This window comes from Scyliorhinus canicula, chromosome 4, assembly GCF_902713615.1.
Source record: "Scyliorhinus canicula chromosome 4, sScyCan1.1, whole genome shotgun sequence".
In the NCBI taxonomy this organism is placed as follows: domain Eukaryota; kingdom Metazoa; phylum Chordata; class Chondrichthyes; order Carcharhiniformes; family Scyliorhinidae; genus Scyliorhinus; species Scyliorhinus canicula.
Genome location: NC_052149.1, coordinates 50,257,123 through 50,280,762, shown reverse-complemented (window position 1 = coordinate 50,280,762; position 23,640 = coordinate 50,257,123). Strand labels below are relative to the sequence as shown.

The 23,640-nt window shown below is 49.4% G+C and overlaps 1 protein-coding gene across 2 annotated transcripts in view; it reads left to right on the top strand.

Annotated features, from left to right (window-relative positions):
- The first annotated feature begins 9,239 nt into the window (after nucleotides 1-9,239).
- pomgnt1 (protein O-linked mannose N-acetylglucosaminyltransferase 1 (beta 1,2-)) overlaps nucleotides 9,240-23,640 on the top strand; it is a 62,123-nt gene continuing 47,722 nt past the window's right edge. The window contains exons 1-2 of one of the 2 annotated variants that reach the window (XM_038794204.1): nucleotides 9,240-9,620; nucleotides 16,903-17,005. In XM_038794204.1, the coding sequence (XP_038650132.1) occupies nucleotides 9,501-9,620; nucleotides 16,903-17,005 (223 nt within the window). In that variant the 5' untranslated portion in view covers nucleotides 9,240-9,500. The remainder of the gene's footprint in view (nucleotides 9,621-16,902; nucleotides 17,006-23,640) is intronic. The other variant, XM_038794205.1, reaches the window with a different exon arrangement.

The window sequence follows — 23,640 nt, the reverse complement described above, 5'->3', positions numbered from 1 at the left end:
TTTCTGAGACTATGGGCAGGATTCTCCGTTTCTGAGACAATGGGCGGGATTCTCCGTTTCTGAGACTATAGGCTGGATTCTCCGTTTCTGAGACAATGGGCGGGATTCTCCGTTTCTGAGACTATAGGCTGGATTCTCCGTTTCTGAGACAATGGGAGGGATTCTCCGTTTCTGAGACTATGGGCAGGATTCTCCGTTTCTGAGACAATGGGCGGGATTCTCCGTTTCTGAGGCAATGGGCGGGATTCTCCGTTTCTGAGACTATGGGCTGGATTCTCCGTTTCTGAGACTATGGGCGGGATTCTCCGTTTCTGAGACAATGGGCGGGATTCTCCATTTCTGAGACTATGGGCGGGATTCTCCGTTTCTGAGACTATGGGCAGGATTCTCCATTTCGGAGACTATGGCGGGATTCTCCGTTTCTGAGACTATGGGCGGGATTCTCCGTTTCTGAGACTATGGGCGGGATTCTCCGTTTCTGAGACTATGGGCTGGATTCTCCGTTTCTGAGACTATAGGCTGGATTCTCCGTTTCTGAGACAATGGGCGGGATTCTCCGTTTCTGAGACTATGGGCGGGATTCTCCGTTTCTGAGACTATGGGCAGGATTCTCCGTTTCTGAGACAATGGGCGGGATTCTCCGTTTCTGAAACTATGGGCGGGATTCTCCGTTTCTGAGACTATGGGCGGGATTCTCCGTTTCTGAGACTATGGGCAGGATTCTCCGTTTCTGAGACTATGGGCAGGATTCTCCGTTTCTGAGACAATGGGCGGGATTCTCCGTTTCTGAGACTATGGGCGGGATTCTCCGTTTCTGAGACAATGGGCGGGATTCTCCGTTTCTGAGACAATGGGCAGGATTCTCCGTTTCTGAGACAATGGGAGGGATTCTCCGTTTCTGAGACAATGGGAGGGATTCTCCGTTTCTGAGACAATGGGAGGGATTCTCCGTTTCTGAGACAATGGGAAGGATTCTCCGTTTCTGAGACAATGGGAGGGATTCCCGTTTCTGAGACTATGGGCGGGATTCTCCGTTTCTGAGACTATGGGCAGGATTCTCCGTTTCTGAGACTATGGGCGGGATTCTCCGTTTCTGAGACTATGGGCGGGATTCTCCGTTTCTGAGACAATTGGCAGGATTCTCCATTTCTGAGACTATGGGCGGGATTCTCCGTTTCTGAGACTATGGGCGGGATTCTCCGTTTCTGAGACTATGGGCGGGATTCTCCGTTTCTGAGACTATGGGCAGGATTCTCCGTTTCTGAGACTATGGGCGGGATTCTCCGTTTCTGAGACTATGGGCGGGATTCTCCGTTTCTGAGACTATGGGCAGGATTCTCCGTTTCTGAGACTATGGGCGGGATTCTCCGTTTCTGAGACAATGGGCAGGATTCTCCGTTTCTGAGACAAGGGGCAGGATTCTCCGTTTCTGAGACTATGGGCGGGATTCTCCGTTTCTGAGACTATAGGCTGGATTCTCCGTTTCTGAGACAATGGGCAGGATTCTCCGTTTCTGAGACAAGGGGCAGGATTCTCCGTTTCTGAGACTATGGGCGGGATTCTCCGTTTCTGAGACTATGGGCGGGATTCTCCGTTTCTGAGACTATGGGCGGGATTCTCCGTTCCTGAGACTATGGGCAGGATTCTCCGTTTCTGAGACAATGGGCAGGATTCTCCGTTTCTGAGACTATGGGCGGGATTCTCCGTTCCCCGACGGCAATTTTGTAATCAACACTCGGGCAGAGAAACCCTTTGACGCTAAAATCGGGGGCGGCACCTGTTTGACGCAGGTTTTGTATGCGCCACCTTCTCCAAAACAACATCATCACGTCGCGCGCCGCACGCAGTTGGGATGGCCTCAGCGCGTCACCTGAAGGCCCTTCCCCGATGCTCCGCTGCCAATGGGCCGAGTTCCCGAGTGCGCGGTTGACGTATGGTCTCAGCGGTCGGGTACCCAGCCTGGCAGCTGCGGACTGTGTCCAGTGTCGCCACAGTCGGGTGGGGGCCATGTTGCTGGTTTGGGGGGCTTCCGCAAAGGCTGGGGGGGGGGGGACTGGTGGGGGTGGGGGGGGGGGGGGGGGTGGCCCGGGGGGCATTATCTGACAGGTCGGGTCCCGCATGGCCGGTGCCATGTATTAGGGCGCGACCGCTGCAGGTCGTTGCCGTGCGCATGTGCAGCCACGGTTCTGACCATTCTCTAGCCATTTATATCATGGGGACCGGGAATATTAATGCGGCGCGGCTACTCGCCCCTCACCTGACGCAGATTCGGTGACGGGACCCTGCCGATATTTTTCATGTAAAACACCACAGATCCTCTGCACGTAGCCTCAGAAATGGAGAATCCAGACCTAAGTGTTGACACCAACGCAGAATTCGCGGACTTTCATGACAGCAAAACTGGCGCCACACCTGGACCAATTCTGCTACTGTTAAGTGGCTAGAACTGGTGCCGCATGGAACATCGCCAGTGCGGAATTTGCTGGGTCCATGATTGACACTCAGGAGACTGATAAGCTGCTGCTGCATATACACATTGCACTCCCCACACACACTCATCCCAGCCAACAAGATGGAACTGGTTCTGATGTAGCACACCCATACAGCTGATGGGTCAGCTGGGGCTAGAGGGTACCCAGGGGAGTGGCCAAGGGGGACAGCTATATGACCTGTGGCCCTAAGTTCACAGTGGACTCTGAGCGGTGTGTGCAGCTGCATGGCTGCCTTGCCAGCTGTGGCAACGGTGTTCTGTGCCCGGCCACGCCAACTCCACAACCCACCTCTTGGCCACCTCTATCTACTCCCCCAGCCATGGCAGAAGCCCCCCCCCCCCCCCCCCCCCCCCCCAGATCAGCAGCAAAACTGTCAGCAAACTATGGCAATATTGGACACTTTCCGTTCTGCCTCTCTCTCCCTCAGCAGCCACAAAGCCAATTTCATGATTTTTAAAAGCACAAGTGAAGAACGGCGTCAGGAACTGGGCCCATGGGAGGAGGGGAATCGCTGATGCGTGCGTACTGGAACGCATTGACGCAGCTATCAAGGTGATGGAAAATTGCGATTTGCCGTCAAATCGGCCCTGCCGGCGATTTTGGGGCCGGAACCTATTCTCCGCCCAATCGTATTTCCCGATTTTGGCGTCGGCCAATGGAGAACCCGGCCATAGAGCCTTACAGCACAGAGAGAGAGGCTCTTCAGCCCATCTGTGCTGGCCATCAACACCTATTTATTCTAATCCCATTTTTCAGCACCTGGGCCGGGATTCTCCGACCCTGCGATGAGTCGGAAAATCCCCGGGGGGAGGCGCGAATCTCGCACCGCCGTCCCGATGCTGGCTTCACTATTCACCGGTGCCGTTTTTCGGGGGCCAGCAGGATTCCCGCTACGGTGTTAACAGCTGCCCCTCCGGCGAATCTCTGGGCCCCGATGGGCCGAGTGGCCGTCAGGGTTTGCCCAGTCCCGCCGGCGTGAATTACTCACCTCACACACGGCGGGACCTGGCAGGTAAGTGTGCGGGGGCCATCCTGGGGGGGAGCGGGCGAGGGGGGAATCTGACCCCGGGGGGCCCCCACGGTGGCCTGGCCCGTGATCAGGGCCTACCGATCTGTGGGCGGGCTAGTTCCATGGGGGCCTTCTTTCCTCCATGCTGAACCCCTGTAGGGGTCCGCCATATTGCCCGAAAGCCGGCGGAGAGAAGGGAACCCCCGCGCATGCGCGGAAATATGCCAGCCATTCTGCGCATGCGTGGAAATACGTCGGCCAGTCCACGCATGCACGAGTTCACACCAGCCGTTCTGCGCATGCGCGAACTCATGCCGGCCCTTCGGCGCCGACTGGAGCTGCGGGAACCACTCCGGCGTCAACCTAGCCTCCGAGAAAGGTGAGAATTCCTCACTTTCGGGGGCTGACGCCAGAGTTGTTGGCGCCGGTTTTCACGCCGGAATGGGGACATAGCCCCATTATTGGAGAATCCCACCCCCGGTCTGTAGTCTTTATCTACCTTTAACATGTTCTTTAAAACCTACCTGTTAGTTCAATCATTTTTATAATAATCTTTATAAGTGTCACAAGTAGGTTTACATTAACACTGCAATGAAGCTACTGTGGAAAGACCTTAGTTGCCACACTCCGGCGCCTGATTGGGTAAACTGAAAGAGAATTCAGAATGTCCAATTCACCAAACAAGCACGGCTTTTGGGACTTGTTGGAGGAAACTGGAGCACCTGGAGGAAACCCATGCAGACATGTTGAGAATGTGCAGATGCTGCACAGACAGTGGCCCAAGCCGGGAATCAAACCTGGGACCCTGTGAAGCAACAGTGTGAACCACTGTGCTATAGTGCTGCCCATAGTAACATATTGGACCATATTCTCTGAGGAAAACCAATAACCATCGGATTACGACTCCATTCCTATTTACTTACATTACAACAGAGTTCTTGGGCGGAATTCTCCGACCCCCCCCGCCGGGTCACAGAATTGGCGCGGTGCCGCGCGAACTGTGCCACGCTGCCCTGACGTCGGAACACAATTCTCTGTAATACGGAGGATCGGCGCCGGCATGGTCGGCGCGGCACCGGTCGGGGTATGCGGCAACTCTCCGGCCCAGGCCGGCCCGCCAATTCTCCGGGCCGGATGGGCCGAACGGCTGTCAACAAAAGCCAAGTCCCACCGGCGCCGTTCTAACATCCTCTGAGCCAGCGGGACCTCGGTGTTGAAGCGTCCGGGGGCGGCCTGTTGGGGGGAGGGGGGTCCAACCCTGGGGGGGGGGCCTCCATAGTGGCCTGGCCCGCGATTGGGGCCCACCAATAGGAGGGCTGGCCTCTCTACCCCCCGGCCTCCTTTCTTCCGTGCTGGCTCCTGTAGCCCTGCACCATTTGGCATCGGGGCCACCGTGGGGAAGAAAGTCACTGCGCATGCGCTAGTTGGCGCCGGCCCAACTGCACATGCGCAGACCCCTCGGTGCCGGGTTCAGGCCGGGATCGGCAGCTGGGGCGGCGGAGCTGCAGCGCCGTCCTAACTCCCTATGGGCCGCAGAATGGGGTCCCGGAACGGGCGCCGACCCCGGAGTAAAATTCTCCTGTTTTTACTCCAACATCGGCACTTAGCTGCCCGTTGGGAGAATCCCGGCCCTCAATTTCTCACCCAGACTTCCAGACCGGCTATCCTCAGAAGTGTGGAGTATGGTGGTTCTGGGAGTCCTTCCTTTGCAGAGTAGGATCGGCAGGGAAACCGAGCCATGCCCCCTTTTTAGAGCACAAGCTGCCATATTCCAGTAAGTTTAAATTTTCCAATGCCATTTTGACAAGCGATGGTGAGATGGTAAGCATGTAAGTTGAGGGGTTTGGATGGGTCGTGGCAAGGTCGGGTTGGTGGTGCAGTCAGGTCGGGTTGAGGCAAAGAACAAATAACAATACAGCACAGGAACAGGCCCTTCGGCCCTCCAAGCCTGTACCAGTGATGATACCAACCTTTGCCAAAATCCTCAGCACTTCCTAGTGCCGTATATCCCTCTATACCCATCCTATTCATGTATTTGTCAAAAGAACAAAATTAATAGGGGGGGTTGGGGTTCAGGGGAATGGTTTGGTGGGGCGGGTAATCAAGGATTTGGTAAGGCATCGGGGAGGTTGTCAGGTGAGGGAGTAGTCGGGTGGTCAGCAGTGGGTAGTCAAGCAAGGGTGTAGTAGGATTGTGGAGTAGTCAAAGGGTTCGGTGGGGGCGTCGGGGTGAGTTAGTCAGGGAGGGAGGAGTCAGTAGTATAGTTACCCACCTGTTAGAACTGGTTTAAACCTTCTAATTTTTACCTTTTAAGTAACTATTCTACTTAGTAAGTTGGGATCATCCAAAGTCTCCAACTCCAACATGGAGTTTCGGAATGTTCGAGATGCAGGGAATTGCCCATCGGAAATCCAAACATCCTGGGCAATTCCCATGCAGTCAGATCTCCAAGTCCATCTTTGGGGGTACCTCTGGAGTATGATCATCTGGGGATCAGGGCCAAAGTAGTGTGTGAGTTGGAAAAAATTAGCAGCTTCTGTGTCACAGCCATACTCTTGCCCAAAGGCCCCTTGCCATAACCATGCTAAGAATTCCAGCAAATGCCTGGAATTTCCACTGGAGTTCTCCAGGTTTTTGACCCGTCGTCATTTTCTCTGGGACTTCTGCTGATCTTCTGTCCAAGTTAAGGCAGGAAATTGGAAGAATGCCCAGGGACATTCTACTTTAACAATGAATTTAAGGTTCAGAATTTAAGATCAACAGTTAGAATTTTGAGGTGTCTCCCACAGCAATTCTACCATTGGAATTAATTTTAACATCCAATTGTTCGATTTTCCCAGAGGAAAGGTTTTTAAAATATCAGAGCAGTGTTTTTGAAGATGGACTGTGTCTATATCAATATTGTTAAATCCAGCTTGAAGAAATGGAGACAGTCAGAAATCAAGAGTATGTGTTTAAATATAATGAGAAACTAGCTGAGCTGTCAATTGGTTCACAGTGGTTCAATTGTGTACTATCTGTGTCAGCGACTTTCATTGAATCATAGAGCGCTCTCTAACGGCCGCACCGGAGATATACCCGGCTCGTTACCCCTCGCGGAATCTAAGGGGATCTCGCAAGGCATCACAATCTGGATCCACAAAGGGCAGGGTCAAATTTGCATATTCAAATTAGTAGTTCGCCTCACTTGAATATGTCTACGCTGCACCTACCAGTTCCTGGGATCGAATCCCCTCACCTCAGAGACCCCGGGCCAGCTCTGTTAAGCACTGGTCCCCACAAATATGGACTAGGCTGAACGGCACTTGGCTGTGGGGGGGTTGCTGAGGCGGTCGGAGGCCTCTGAGTGGTCTGTCTCTGGGCAGGGTGGCACCCTGGCACTGCTGATGCCACTGGGCACCTTGGCACTGTCAGTCTGGCACTCTTGTACTGCCAGGGAGGGTGCTTAGGTGGCACTGCCAGGCTAACAAAGCCACTGCCAGGGTGCCCAAGTGGCACCTTGCCTGTGCTGGGGATCGGGCCCGCAGATGCCCTGCCCTTATGAGGTGGGGTGAAGGGGGCTCAAGCATCCCCTAATTGGTAAGTCGGTACACGGGGTGAGGGGGTGAGGGGGGGGTTGCACTGGGAGGGTCGAGAGATCGGGATGCCAGTTTAAAATGGTTGCCCGATCTCTTCCTGCACTGGTGACTGAAGATCCTCAGTGCAGGAAATGAAGGTAAGTGCAGCCTCGGCGGGCCCTTCCTTTCCGAGGCTCGAAAAAAGAAAAAAGTCCTGTTTAATAGCGGGTTCGTTCCCAGCGCTGCAAGCCCTCAATGTACTCATCACGGGACTCTTTTTTTTAACCATTAAATCATGCCCATAGAATCCCAACAGTGCTTGAAACGATCCAACAGTTCCACCAGTGCTTCTACATCTGTGCTGACTACTCCTGTACTTAGTGCTCATGCAGGATGCTGCTTCTTGCTCTTCACTGCTGTCAGCATCATCATCTTGGGAGGCCCATAGATAAAGACCACCTGAAAGTTCCCAAGAGATATTATTATTTATTATCTGTAATTTTTAGAAGTTATAGACTATATTGCCTCAGGAAGTCTGATAAGAATTTCCCAGTTTTCTTTCAATTGGACATAAGTTGTTTTTTCTCTGATATTTTTAGCTTCTCGCATGGGATTGCAACAATGGTATTTATAAATGGGCAGGCCCAAAGGTCTTTTCTTGCCCTCGAGTTCAGAAATCTCCTGAGATATCTGCTTCATCTCACTTACTGTTTTTTATTTAGAAGATTTCTAAAAATAAATTTAGAGTATCCAATTTTTTTTCCAATTAAGGGGCAATTAGCATGGCCAATCCACCTAACCTGCATATCTTTGGGTCGTGGGGGTGAGGCCCATGCAGACACAGGGAGAATCTGCAAACTCCACACACACAGTGATCCAGGGCTGGGATCTAACCTGGGTCCTTGGCACCATAGGCAGCAGTGCAAACCACTGTGCCAGAGTGCTGCTTCATCTCACTTATAGTACAGTAAGAAAGAAAACATACATACGCAAAACAAATAGTGCCTTCCACAACCAGTGTCCAGTGATTTACCACAGGGATCGATGCTGGGTCCTTTGCTGTTTATAGTGTACATGAATGATCTAGATTTGAATGCGGGAAGTATGATCAGTAAGTTCGCAGATGACAGTAAAGTTGGTGGTGTGGTAAATAACAAGGAGGAAAGTCTTAGATTACAGCATGAGAAAGACAGGCTGATCAGATGGACGGGACAGTGGCAAATGGAATTTAAAACTGAAAACTGTGAGATGGTGCATCATGGGAGGACTAGCAATGCAAGGGAGTACACAATGAACAGTAGAATGCTAGAAAGTATTGCGGACTAGAGGGACCTTGGGGCACGTGTCCAAAGATCCCTGCCAGGCAGTACAGGTAGATAAGGTGGGTAAGAAGGCATGTGAGTCCTTGCCTTTATTAGCTGAAGCATATTTATATAACCTTCTTGGAACTCCTTAAGATATTGTACTTTTCCTTGTGTTTCTGTGTTCTTTTTATATTATGGAGACCAGAATTGTGCAAATCACCTCATATTTACTTGAATGTTAGAGTACATATGCCTCCTAAGTACCCTGTCTGCTGCAGTTTTCTCATACGTTCCTGTTATGTTGCACTCTTCCTCAGTATCAGTTATGCCATCCGCCCCCTGGTTTGGTATCATCTGCAAATGTTGACATTGAGTTACTCACTCCTAAATTCAAGATGTCCGAGAGAGCCTATCTCCTGAAGAATAGCTGGCGAAAGAAAGTTGGGAGAGTTGAACACGAAAATGATATCTTCCAATCTGCGTATCCTGAAAATGATCTAACAGAATGGCAACAATGCTAATCTACTTGAAATGTATTTTCAGAATTTAGAATTGCAATGGCATGAATTTCACCAGTGTGTCTCATTTAAAGAAAAAGACAGCAGAATAACTTCAGAGGAGAATATAGATGAATGGCGGGGCAAGCAAACAAACAAACAGATGGGCAAAGCATGCTTCTGGATAATCAGGTGAATACACGGAGAAATATAAAGTTCAACATTAATTCAACAAAACACAAGCACGCAATCTCAATTTCTCTGGATTGTTGACAGCAGCAAGAATCTAAATCGATGTTGTTTCGTGGTCACCTCGATCAGGTGTGTTGGCTGATCTGAAACGGAAGGGGGCGCAGAATCCAAGATGGCGCTTGTGAATACGGTCTATCTGGAGCCGGGACCCGGAAGTGAAAGTCCCCGGGGTGGGCGAGCGCTGGGGGTCCCGGCCTGGGCCTGAGCACAGCGCCTGGATCTCAGCTGGAGTCCGGGCCCCTAGGTTCGAGGGAGGGATGGTCTGCGGACGAGTGTAAAGGGCCTGCGGGAGGTGGTCGCGGGGCTGCGGCTTGCCCCCCCCCCGGGCTGGCGGAGTTTCTGTGCTGAGGCCCCGGGCTGGGAGTTGCTCCTTCCCCCCTGTGCTGGTGATGGACGAGTGGAAGCCGAACCCCCGGGCCAAACCCTTCGTTCCGCGGCGGCACCGGAGCTGGCTGATCGCCTGTAAGTACAGGCTAACGGGACAGCGGTCAGTGAGGAGGTTGTGCCAGGTGAGGAGGCCGAGGGGGCAGGGCTGGGCTGGGCCAGGCCAGTGAAGCAGTTAAACACTGGGCGGCGTGTACACATCAACTGACATCCTTATATGTCTCACAAACATTCCCTTTCCCTCTTTGACCTGATATGGTTGATAACAACACCTTCCTCCATGAATAACACTCCCTTTTGTCTAACTGGGAAGCATTGTTCTCACCTGGCACTACTCTTGTCACTTCCAGTACCTACCCTCCTTGCTCCCGCCACCTTTACCTGTGGTGTTCCACCCAAGGATCTAATCTTGGCTCCCTCTGATTTCTTATCCATATGCTGCCTTTGGAAACATCATCGACAGTTTTCAAGTGGCACATGTTGGCTGTGACTTACTTAGTAACATTCTTGCCTTGGAGCCCAGGTCTTGAGTATGACATCGAGGTGGGTGCTCAAGTGCAGTACTGTGGAAGTGTTGTCTTTCAGTTGATGTGCTAAACCTGGCTAAGCTTGTCCTCAAGTGTGGTGTAACAGATTCCTGGTACTATTTCAAAAAAAAAGTAGAGGAGTTTCCTTGGTGTCCTTGCCAATATTTACCCCTGAACGTCACAAAAAAAAACCCAGTTTATTTGGCTGTTATTACGCTGTTTGTGGGAACTTGTTTTACTGTGTTTTTTATAACTACACTTCTTTTAAAAAAAAAATATTTTTATTCTCCTCGAATTTACACCCACCAACAATAAAGAATAATCAGCAACAGATGTCAATCCCCATAACAATAACACCAATCCCATCCTCCCACCAACCCCCAAACAGCAGCCCGCATGTTTACATAAACAAATGACAAAAAGGAATCAGGGATTACCCATAATCATCCGTAATATACACAGGCCCCCTCCCCCCAACCCTGCCACCCATCCTCCCCCCCCCCCAACTAATATTCGATATTATCCAGTTCTTGAAAGTGCATAATGAATAATGCCCATGACTGTAGAACCCCTCCTCCTTCCCCTCAGTTCAAACTTAACCTTCTTAAGGGTCAAGTATTCCAACAGGTCCCTCCGCCACGCCAGGGCACAGGGTGGAGAGGCTGCTCTCCATCCGAACAGTATCCGCCTTCGGGTGATCAACGAGGCGAAGGCTACGATATCTGACTCCGCATCCGTTTCCAACCCTGGCTGGTCCGACACCCCGAATATGGCCTCCCAGGGACCGGGTCCAGTTTCACGTGCACCACCTTGGAAATTAGCCTAAAAACCGCCTTCCAGTACTCCTCTAGCTTTGGACAGGACCAAAACACATGAACGTGATTAGCGGGGCCCCACCCGCAACGCTCACACAGATCACCTACTCCTTCAAAGAATTGGCCAATCCTCGCCCTCGTGAGGTTCGCTCTGTTTAGCACCTTCAGCTGTATCAGCCCCAACCTCGCACATGAGGTGGAGGCATTTACTCTCTGGAGCACCTCACACCAGACCCGCTCTATAACCTCTCCCAACTCTTCCTCTCACTTTGCTTTGATCCCTTCCAGTGGTGCCTTATCCTCTTCAAAATAGCTCCGTACACTGCTGACACTACCCCCTTCTCCAGTCCCCTTGTCGTCAGCACCTCTTCCAGCAATGTGGAGGCCAGTTCCTCCGGGAAGCTCTGTATCTCCTTCCTGGCAAAATCTCGAACCTGCGTGTATCTAAACATTTCTCCCTGCTCCAGCCCATACTTCGCTTCCAGCTCCCTCAATCCTGCAAACCGACCCTTAAGAAACACATCTTTTAGCGTCTTAATCCCCTTCTCTTCCCATTTCCGAAAACTTCCATCCCACTTCCCTGGCTCAAATCTGTGGTTTCCCCGAATCGGCATTTCCCTTGACCCTGCCCCCAACCCGAAGTGTTGGCGAAACTGCCTCCAGATTGTCAACAAAGCTATTATTACCGGACTCCCTGAGTATTTCCCCGGAGCTATCGGGAGCGCGCTGTTGCTAGTGCTTTCAGTCCCGACCCCCTGCACAAACTCTCCTCTATTCTGACCCACTGGAAATAAACCCCTCTGACCCAGCTCCGCACCTTCTCCACATTCGCCGCCCAGTTCGGGAGACCCAAACCCCCTGCCTGCCTTCCCCTCTGTAGCAGCACCTTTCTCACTCTGGCTACTTTCCCTCCCCATATGAATGAGGTAATCCTTCCCCCAATCTCCCTGAAAAAAGCCTTTGGGGGGGAAAATCGGAAGGCATTGAAAAATAAACAGAAATCGTGGCATCACGTACATTTTAACCGCCTGTACCCGACCCGCCAGTGACAGAGGGAGACCATCCCACCTTGCCAGATCAGCTTTCACTCTCCCCACCAAACTAGTGATGTTGTACCTGTGAAGTCTCCCCCACTCCCGGGCAACCTGCACCCCCAGATACCTAAAGTGAGTCCCTACCCTACGGAATGGCAGCCCCCCCCCCCCACCCCTACCCCTGGCCGAGACACCACAAAATACTCACTCTTGTCCAGGTTCAGCTTGTACCCCGAGAAAGACCCAAATACTTGCAGTAGCTCCAATATTCCTCCTATCGACGCACTCAGTTCCGACACATACAGCAGCAAGTCATCGGCATACAAGGACACCCTATGCTCTATCCTCTCCCCCCCCCCCCCCCCTCCCCACCACCTGCACTATTCCTTTCCATGCTCCCGAATTTCTTAATGTGATGGCGAACGGCTCAATCACAAGTGCAAAACAGCCGGGGGAAAATACGACATCCCTGCCTAGTCCTATGGTGGAGAGAAAAATATCTTGAGCTGATGTTGTTTGTGTGGACACTCGCCTTCGCCTGCTTATATAATAGCTTTACCCACTTCACAAATCCCAAACCGCTCCAGAACTGCCATCGGGTACCCCCATTCTATCCGGTCAAACTCCTTCTCGGCGTCCAATGCCACAACCACCTCTGTTTCCTTCCCTTCTGCCGGTGCCATAACAACGTTCAAAACCCTCCTAATGTTCAAAAAAAGCTGCCTCCCTTTCACGAACCCCGTCTGATCCTTACCTATCACCTTCGGGAGGCACTCCTCCAGCCTACCCGCCAGTACCTTCACCAATACTTTTGCGACCACATTCAGAAGTGATATGGGCCTATACGACCCACACTCCGGCGGATCCTTATCTTTTTTAGCAACAGTGAAGCCTGCCCCAAGGTTTGTGGCAGCACCCCCTTCCCTATCGCCTTGTCAAACATCCCCACCATCAGGGGTGCCAATTTATCCTTGAAATTGTTATAATATTCCACCGGAAACCCATCCGGCCCTGCCACCTTCTCCGACTGCATCCTCCCAATCGCATCCTTTATCTCCTGCTCCACTATTGCTGCTTCTAATGTAGCCCTGTCCCCCTCCCCTAGCCTCAGGTACTCCAACCCATCTAGAAATTCCTGCATCTCATGGTCTCCCCCGGGTGGCTCTGACCTGTACAACCTCTCATAAAACTCATCCAAAACCTTGTTAATCAGCTCTGGAGCCACCACCAACTTCCCTGCCCTATCCCTCACCTGAAGAATTTCCCTTGCCGTTGCCTTATCTCCATGTTCAAAAACTGCACCCCTTGCTCGTCTCAGTTGGCGCACCGCCTTCCTGGTGGACACTCGTTCGAAGCTCGCCTGTAGTTCCTTCCTCTTTTCCAGCTTCGCTGGGTCCCCATCTTCTGCATAACTCCTATCTACCTCCAACATCTCATCTATTACCCTCTGCCGCTCCAACCTCTCCTCTTTGTCCACCCTGGCCTTATACAAAATTACCTCACCCCTCACCATCGCCTTTAGAGCCAACCAGACAACTGCCTTCGACACCTCACCCCGTACAGTTGAAACCTACATAGTCCTTAATTACCTTTTCAATTTTCTCACAGAACACTTGATTCCCCAAAAGCCCCACATCCAGTTTCCACCCCGGCCTCTGCGCTACCCCCTTCTCCAGTACCATATCCACCCAATGCGGAGCATGATCTGACACTGCAATTGCCGAATATGTCGACCCCTTAACCCCAGCCAGCAAAGCCTTTCCCACCACCAAAAAGTCGATCCGTGAGTATACCTTATGGACTGCTGAGAAAAACGAGTACTCCCTTTCCCTTGGGTGCAGGAACCTCCAAGGGTCCACCCCTCCCATTTCCACCATTAGCCAGCCAGCGCCTTCGCCCCCCCTGATGGGACCAGCGAGCGTGGCTGTGATCTGTCCAACCTTGGCTCTTGCACCAAGTTCCAGTCCCCCCCCCCCCCCCCCCCCCCCCCCCCCCAATCAGCTTGTGTGTGTCCAAGTCAGGAATGGCCCCAAACATCATCTTCGCGAATCCCACATCGTCCCAATTGGGATCGTATATGCTTAACAGCGCCACTAATCGCCCCTCCAGCGCACCTGTCACAATCACATATCTACCCCATCTGATCTGCCACCACCGTCTCCATCTGGAAGCGTACCCTTTTGCTGACCAACACCGCTATCCCTTGAGCCCTTCCATCAAATCCAGAGTGAAACACCTGACTAACCCAGCCCTTTTTAAGTCTCACCTGGTCCTTCACCCTCAAGTGAGTCTCATGCAGCATTGCTACATCAGCTTTCAAACTTTTAAGATGCGCAAGCACCCTTAACCTCTTGACCGGACTTCCTAGCCCTCTCACATTCCACGTGACTATCCTTCTTACTGGGTGTCTCTCACCCCCCCCCCCCCCCCCCTCCCCCCCCCCCCCCCCCCCCCTCCCCCCCGCCTTTCTTATCCGCCATCATCCACCACCGGGCCCTGCCCCATAGGCCTGACACGCCCCTGTCCATTGTTAACATCGAACCTACATTTCCCCCTGAAACAACATCTCCCAGCATACATCCCTTCCCTCTCTCTCGCTCGCCTCCTAGGCCCATTGAAGCCTGCTATCCAGGCTCCAACGTCCGCAGCCCTCCTCTCACCCCACCTCCATTTACTAGCTGACTTTAGGTGGATCTCCCCACCAAGATATATCGTCCCCTTCCACCCAGTCTCAGAGAAAGGAAAAACAAAAAAAAACAACTACACTTCAAAAGTACTTAATTGACTGTTGCACAGTTTTGAAAATCTTGAGTTGTGAAAGGTGCTGTATAAATGGCTGATTGTCTAGGGACGCTGATGACACCTCGTTGTGCCTGCTCTTGACCTCTTGGATTTAGATTTGTCACGTGCTCGGAGGTACAGAGAACAGTCCAGGCAGATCGTTCCATACATGAAAAACTTAAGACGGAATGCACAATGTAAATACGTAGACATTGGGTGAAGCATATGGACTATAATGCTACAGCAATCGAGAAGGTGCATAGAGAGTTCAGTCCATAAGAGGGTCATTCAGGAGTCTGGTAACAGTCGTGTGTTCATAAGGAGGGCTAAGTATGCAGCCTTGCAGGGCCCTGTATTGAGGACTATTGTGGAGGAGGTATTGTTGTTTATCCTTACTGATTGTAGTCCGTGGGTCAGGAAGTCGAGGATTCAGTTGCAGTGGGAGGAGCAAAGTCCTAGGTTTTGGAGTTTTGATATGAGCTTCACTGTGATTATGGTGTTGAAGGTGAAGCTGTAGTTAACGAATAGGAGTCTGACGTAGGAGCCCTTGTTGTCGAGATGTCCCCCCACTATCTCTAAGAAGTTGTCAGACAGTTTATCTAAAATTAAATATTGGATGAACAGCGATGTCTTCCAATTAAATATTGGGAAGATTGAAGTCTGTCTTCCAATTAAGTATTGGGAAGATTGAAGTCATTCCATCTTAGTGTCATGTGAGATTACCTTTAAGAAATGGGTGTTTTTATAGAATAACTGTAGTGGGTGTACCTTTAAGAAATGGGTGTTTATTACTGCAGTGATGTCAGAGAGTGGGAGGAGCTGGGCTGTCTGTCAGCTTTTTACTTTTGCTTTAGGCTTTTTGCTGCAGGGTGGGTTTGGTTTCATTTTAATTTTGGAGAAGCTGCAATCACAGCAGGATGTGTGTGAATCTCTGCAAGCTTATGAGTGTCCATTTGCTGATTTCAACGTGGTAACTTCTCAGTAGTGAAGTTAAGCCTGATGTCTTTCTGTAAAAAGGTGTTTTAAAGTCTTTTGGATGGTAAAAGGAAAGCTTAAAGGATTACTTAGTATCGTAGTCTTTGGCGGTTGTATTTGAATTAATGGTTGCTAAGATGTTCACTATGTTTTAAAAAGGTTAACTTGAGTTCATAGAATAAACATTGTTTTGCTTTAAAAAATACTTTTCCATTTCTGCTGTACCACACCTGTAGAGTGGGCCGTGTGCTCCCCATACCACAATCTATTAAACGTTGTGGGTCAGGTGAACTCCATGATACACTTTGGGGTTCTCTAAACCCTGGCCCATAACATTAGTCCCCAAACTCTGTTCCCTAGCCAGCTTTTCCACCATGACAACTGTGGGAGTCTGAATCAGGTTGTTTTCAATCTTGGGGTCATGTTTGATTCTGAGATGAGCTTTTGACCACACCTCACTTAAGGTAAGGGACAGGTTTAGAGAGGATGTGAGGAAAAACATTTTAATCCAGAGGGTGGTGGGAGTCTGGAATTCACTGCCTGAAAGGATGGTGGGCAGGAACCCTCATAACATTTCAGAAGTATTTAGATATGCCAAGGCACACGTGGCTATGGGCCAAGTTTTACAAAATGGGATTAGAATATGTTGGTGTAGACACGATAGGCCGAAGGGCCTTTTCTGTGGTGTAGACCTGACTCATGATAATCATCTATTTCCATCTTTGTCACTTCACCAATCTCGACCACTGCCTCAACTCATCTGTTGAAATCCTCACCCATACCCCTGTTATCTCTGGAATTGATGATTCCAAAGCAGTCTCTGGCCTGCCTCCTACCTTCAGCCTCTGGAATCTTGAAGTTATCCAAAGTTTTGGTGCCCATGTCTAAACTCGCACCAAAACCAGTTCAGCAATATGCAACACTTCAGTTTTAAAATTCCACATCCTTGTTTTCAGATCCCAGCTGCAAGCTCTGGATCCTCATTTGGCCTCAATGTGCACAATGTTTCAGACTGATACCATTTTGCCAGAATTGAAATGATTTAACTGTTACATGTTACACAAGCTAACTTGACCTGTTGTAAACATATGTATCGGCCTAATGTTCTCCTAAGACTCCATTGGGATATATAAAATAATTTTCTGCTTTAATTACGTATGGAATGCATTTGTTTTAGTGGTCCATTGTTGGTTGTTCTTGTAAGTAAAATCTCTCCAACTGAACGTTTTTTTCTTTCTGATTGTAAACATTGAACAGGCATTTTCTGTTTTCCAGACTGGTGCACTGCTATTTTTACTAGTGACTGTAATTGTCAACATCAAACTTATCTTGGATACAAGAAGAGCGGCAGCTGAGGAGGAATTAGTACAAGACTATGGTAAGCTTCTGTGATGCGCTTTGTAACCTTTTTTCTATATGTTATCAGAGGTGCTACTGTATATAATTGCAAATTGTTGGTTACATTGGGGGATACAGCAATGTGAGAGAGGGTTCTGAGAGTTCAGTTTACTCATCTGCATTGTCGGGTTTTTTTGGCTCCTCATGTAACAATACACGTTCGAAGGTAGTGATTTACTCTGAAAATTTGCTTGATCTTTCAACCAAATTGACAGCCGTTTTTCATTAGTAACACAGGCCATTGTAACCTTTTGAGTCTGGAGCCAGTTCTTCAACTATTTTTACAGCATAGTCAACATTACAATCTATCCTTCCATTTGTATTTATTTTAAGTGACACTTTGATCCAAGGGTTTATAACTGTGTTCAGAATATAGCTTTAAATATTTGCCCTTTTAATGACATTTGTAATTCATTAGGTGTGACTCATGCCTATTTATTCAACTCAATGGCTGGTCATGCCAGTTTTTAAAATTCAGCTGCATGTACAATTTATTTTTTTAAGTTTAAGGAAATTGCCAGAATCTGCTTTTAATACTTTGTCATAATGGGTTCTGTAGACTGGAATTTCTAACTTTCAATAAAGAAGACTTGTGTTGAAACATACCAACGAACTAGCTTAAATTTTGTTGATCACACCATTTAGAATCACAATGTCACAGCGCTGAGGAGGCCATTCGGCCCACTGTATCTATACTGGTTTTTGGGTAATGCGATCCACCTGGCCCAACACTTCTCCTCTCACCCTGTAGCCCTCTAATTATTTCCCATTCAACTATTCATCCAATTCCCTTTGGAATGTTCTGATTAAATCTCCTTCCACCACTTTTTCAGACAGCACATTCTAGATCATGACAGCTTGCTGAGCTTATATGGTTTGTTTGCCAATCACCTTAAAGCTGTGTCCTCTGATTTTTGATCTTTCTGCACTAGCAAGAGTTTCCCCTTACTTTAGTGAACCATTCATGATTTTGAACATCTGTATCAAAAGTTAAGATCTTAGTCTTCTCCTGCCATAGGAGAACAATGTCTGCTTCTTCAGTCTGCCCATGTAAGTAAAGTCCTTCATCCCTGATCCCGCTCTCTGCACCATCTGAGATCTTACAAATATCCTAAAGTAGTGTGCCAAGAATTGAACGCAGTACTCTAGGTGAAGGATTGTTTTCTAAAGGTTGAGTACAACTTTCTTGATTTTGTGCCCTGTTTCAGAATTTATAAAGCCAAGGATCCCAAATGTTTGTCAACTTGTCCTGCCATCTTTGAAGATTTGTATACATATAATGCCCTTTTAAAATTAGCATTTGGTTTATATTGTCTCTCTTTGCTTTTTCAAACCAAAATGGATCATTTCACACTCCTGCATTAAATTTCATCAGTCATGTGTTTGTCCATGTTTGCCTGTTCTTTTGAAAGCTGTGGTGTAGTGGTATTGGAGTTGGACTTCAACGAGAGACCCAGGGTAATCAAGAGACAAGGAGAGACGGTACAGTGATGTTGTCGCAGTATTAGTAATCCAGAGACCCAGGAAAATTATCTGGGGACCCTAGTTTGAATCCCACCATGGCAGGTGGTGGAATTTAAACTCAATAAAATATCTGGAATTAAAAATCTAATGATAACCATGAAACCATTGTCGATTGTCGTAAAAACCTACCTGATTCACTAATGTCCTTTAAGGGAAGGAAATCTGCTATTCTTACCTGGTCTGGCCTACATGTGACAGCAACGTGGTGACTCTTAAATACCCTCTGAAATTACCTAGCAAGCCACTGAGTTGTATTCACCGCTGTAAAAACACGAAAAAGGAATGAAACCAGACGGATCTCACAGACCCGTCAAGTAACAGCCTGACATAGTCATACTCACAGAATCATACAATACATGCAGTGTCGCAGACATCACTGTCACCATTCCTGGCTATGTCCTGTCTCACCGACAAGACACACTAGTATAGAATTGTGAGGGAGTTGCCCCGGGAGTCCTCAACATTGATTCGGCACCCACAAAATCTCATGGCAAAGAAGCCTCCTGCTGATTACCATGTACCGGCCACCATCAGCTGATGAATCAGTACTCCTCCATGTTGGAACACAACTTGAAGGAAACATTGAGGGCACTGAGGGTGGCAAGGGTGTAGAATATGCTCTGGGTGGGGGACTTCAGTGTCCATCACCAAGAGTGGCTCGGTAGTACCACCACAGACAGAGCTGGCCGTAACCTAAAGGACATAGCTGCTAGACTGGGACTGCAGCAGGTGGTGAGGGAACCAACAAGAGGGAAAAACATACTTTACCCCATCCTCCCCAACCTGTCTGCTGCAGGTGCATCTATCCATGACAGAATTGGTAGAAGTGACGGTCCTTGCGGAGACAGAGTCCGGTCTTTACATTGGGGATATCCTTCATCGCGTTGTGTGGCACTACCGCCATGTTAAATCAGTGAGAAGTCTTACAACATCAGGTTAACGTCCCAACAGGTTTGTTTCAAACACGAGCTTTCGGAGCGCAGCTCCTTCCTCAGGTGAATGGCGAGGTATGTTCCAGAAACATTTATATAGACAAAGTCAGAGATGCCATACAATGCTTGGAATGCGAGCATTTGCGGGTAATCAAATCATTACAGATTCAGAGATAGCGGGTAATCCCAGGTTAAAGAGGTGTGAATTGTCTCAGGCCAGGACAGTTGGTAGGATTTTGCAAGTCCAGGCCAGATGGTGGGGGGGGTGAATGTAATGCGACATGAATCCAAGATCCCGGTTGAGGCCGCACTCATGCATGCGGAACTTAGCTATAAGTTTTTGCTCGACAATTCTGCGTTGTCGCGTGTCCTGAAGACCGCCTTGGAGAACGCTTACCCGGAGATCAGAGGCTGAATGCCCTTGACTGCTGAAGTGTTCCCCGACTGGAAGGGAACATTCCTGCCTGGTGATTGTCGCACGATGCCCGTTCATTCGTTGTCGCAGTGTCTGCAAGGTCTCACCAATGTACCACGCTTCGGGACATCCTTTCCTGCAGCGTATGAGGTATCGGTAGAAGTGACGGTCCTTGCGGAGACAAAGAGTCGAGACGCACGGGTATGTGCCGCGTACCTGGTGGGTGGTGTTTCCACGTGTAATGGTGGTATCCATATCGATGATCTGGCATGTCTTGCAGAGATTGCCCTGGCAGGGTTGTGTGGTGTGGTCGCTGTTCTGAAGGCTGGGTAATTTGCTACAAACAATGGTTTGTTTGAGGTTGCGCGGTTGTTTGAAGGCAAGTAGTGGGGGTGTGGGGATGACCTTGGCAAGATGTTCATCTTCATTGATGATGTGTTGAAGGCTGCGAAGAAGATGTTGTAGTTTCTCCGCCCCAGGAAAGTACTGGACGACGAAGGGTACTCTGTCGGTTGTGTCCCGTGTTTGTCTTCTGAGGAGGTCGGTGCGGTTTTTTGCTGTGGCGCGTTGGAACTGTCGATCGATGAGTCGAGCGCCATATCCCGTTCGTACGAGGGCATCTTTCAGCATCTGTAGGTGTCTGTTACGCTCCTCCTCGTCTGAGCAGATCCTGTGTATACGGAGGGCTTGTCGATAGGGGATGGCTTCTTTAATGTGTTTTGGGTGAAAGCTGGAGAAGTGGAGCATCGTGAGTTATCTATGGGCTTGCGGTAAAGCGAAGTGCTGAGATGACCGTCCTTGATGGAGATTAGTGTGTCCAAGAATGCAACTGAATTTGGAGAATAGTCCATGGTGAGTCTGATGGTGTGATGGAACTTATTGATCTCATCGTGTAGTCGTTTCAGATATTCTTCGCTGTGGGTCCAAAGGAAAAAAATGCCATCGATGTATCTGGTGTATAACGTCGGTTGAAGGTGAGGTGCGGTGAGGAAGTCTTGTTCAAACTTGTGCATGAAGATGTTGGCATAATGAGGTGCGCATTTAGTCCCCATGGCTGTTCCGTGCGTCTGGATGAAGAATTTGTTGTCGAAGGTGAAGACGTTGTGATCTAGAATGAAGCGGATGAGTTGCAGAATTGCGTCTGGAGATTGGCAGTTGTTGGTGTTGAGGACTGAGGCTGTTGCAGCAATGCCGTCGTCATGGGGGATGCTGGTGTAGAGTGCCGAGACATCCATTGTGACGAAAAATGTTCCTGGTTCAACTGGTCCATGGGTGCTGAGTTTCTGTAGGAAGTCCGTCGTGTCGCGACAGAATCTGGGTGTACCTTGTACGATGGGTATCAAGATGCCCTCGATGTGGCCAGAGAGGTTCTCACACAGGGTCCCATTGCCTGAAACGATAGGACGGCCTGGTGTGTTGGCCTTGTGTATTTTTGGGAGGCAGTAGAGATCTCCAATGCGGGGATTACGTGGGATGAGAGCACGTAGGGTGCTCTGAGGATCTGGTTCCAAAGTCTTGATCAGTCTGTTGAGTTGGCGGATGTGTTCCTTGGTTGGATCTGCGGGTAACTGTCTATAGTGTTCCTGGTTGTTGAGTTGTCGGTATACTTCTTTGCAGTAGTCCGTTCTATTCAGTATGATGGTGGCCCCTCCTTGGTCTGCTAGTTTGATGACGATGTTGCGCTTGGTCTTGAGAGCGTGGATGGCGTTGCGTTGTGCTTGGGTGAGGTTCGGGGCTGTCTTGTGAATGCGACTGATGAATCTGGCATTGATGCGACTCCTGACGGCTTGAGCATACATGTCGAGTCTAGGGCAGCGGCCTTCCGGAGGGGCCTAATTCGACTTTCCTTTTAGGTTGCTGCACTCGTGTTTGAAACAAACCTGTTGGACTTTAACCTGGTGTTGTAAGACTTCTTACTGTGCTCACCCCAGTCCAACGCCGGCATCTCCACATCATGGCCATGTTAAATGCAATTGAACAGATCAAGCAACTCAAGACTGGGCATCAACGAGAAGCTGTGGGCCATCAGCAGCAGCTGCATTACACTCGACTACAGTCTGCAATGTCATGGCCTGGCATATCCACCACTCTACGAATACCACCAAGCCAGGGAATCGACCCTGGTTCAATGACGAGTTCATGACAGCATGCCAGGCGTGACACCAGGCTTAGCTGGTGCCAACCTGGTGAAGCTACAACACCGTGCACTTGTGTGCCAAACAGCATAAGCAGCAAGTAATAGACATAGCTAAGTGATTCCACAACAAACGCATCCGATCTAAACTCTGTAGACCTGCCCCATCCAGTCGTGAATGGTGGTGGACAATTAAACAACTCATTGGAGGGGAGGGGGCGGGGGGGCTCCACAAATATCCCCATCCTCAGCGATGGAGGAGCCCAGCACATCTGTGCCAAAGACAAGGCTGAAGCATTTGCAACAATCTTCAGGCAGAAGTACCGACTGGATGATCCATATCGGTCTCCTCTGGAGGTCCCCAGCATCTAGCTGAAGGTTGGCGACTCTGTGTTGCAGGCCGTTGGGGAAAAGGTTTGGACTAGTAGTGTTCTTCAGGAGAGCTGAAGTTGTGATTGTGAGTTGTTGTTTGAGCACAGACTCGGGGATCCAGGGGAACAGAATCTCGGGAGATGAGATTGAAACCATGCAAGGTGGGTCGTTGTTGAGCCTTTCCCAGTTAGAAAGACATTTGAACCCTAGAGGTGCCAGAGGACTGGAGGACAGCTAATGTGGTGTCACTGTTCAAGAACGGAACTACCGGGAAATTACAGGTTAGTGAGTCTAACTTCACTGGTAGGGTAACGACTGGAAAAAAAACTCTGAGGGACCAAATTCATCTTCTCTTGGAGAGGCAAGGGTTAATCAAGGGTAATCTGCATGGTTTTGTCAAATCTTACAAATTTGATTGAATTTTTTTAGGAGGTGACTTGGTGTGTAGATGAGGGTAGTGTGGTTGATGTAGTCTGCATGGACTTCAGGAAAGCTTTTGACAAGGTCCCGTATGGGAGACTGATGAAGAAAGTATGAGCCCATGGGATTCCGGGCAATTTGGAAAATGGATCCAAAACTGGCTTAATGGTAGGAGGCAGAGGGTGATGGTTAAAGGTTGTTTTTGTGACTAGAAGCCTGCGTCCAATGGTGTTCTGCAGGGATCGGTGCTGGGTCTCTTGTTGTTTGTAGTATACATTTAATGATCTGGATGCGAATGTAGGAGGTATGATAAGTAAGTTCACAGATGACACAAAAATTGGTGGTGTGGTAAATAGTGAAGAGAAAGGCCTTCGATTACAGGACGATATAGACGGACTGGTTAGATGGGCAGAAGAGAGGCAAATGGAATTTAACCATGGAAAGTGTGAGGTAATGCATTTTGGGAGGACTAACGAGATAAGGGAATGTACAATGAATGGTTGGACCCTGGGAAGTACAGAGGATCAAAGGGACATTGGTTTGCAGGTTCACAGATTTCTGAAGACAGCAGGACAGGTAGATCAGATGGTTAAGAAGATCTATGGGATTCTTGCCTTTATTAACCGAGGCATTGAATATGAGAGCAGGGAGGTTATGCTGGAGCTGTAGACCCCAACTGGAGTACTGTGTGTAGTTCTGGTCACCACGCTATAGAAAGGAAATGATTGCACTGGAGAAGGTGCAGAGAGATTCACCAGGATGTTGCCTGGGCTGGATCGTTTCCGCTAGAGAGACTGGATAGGTTGGGATTGTTTTCC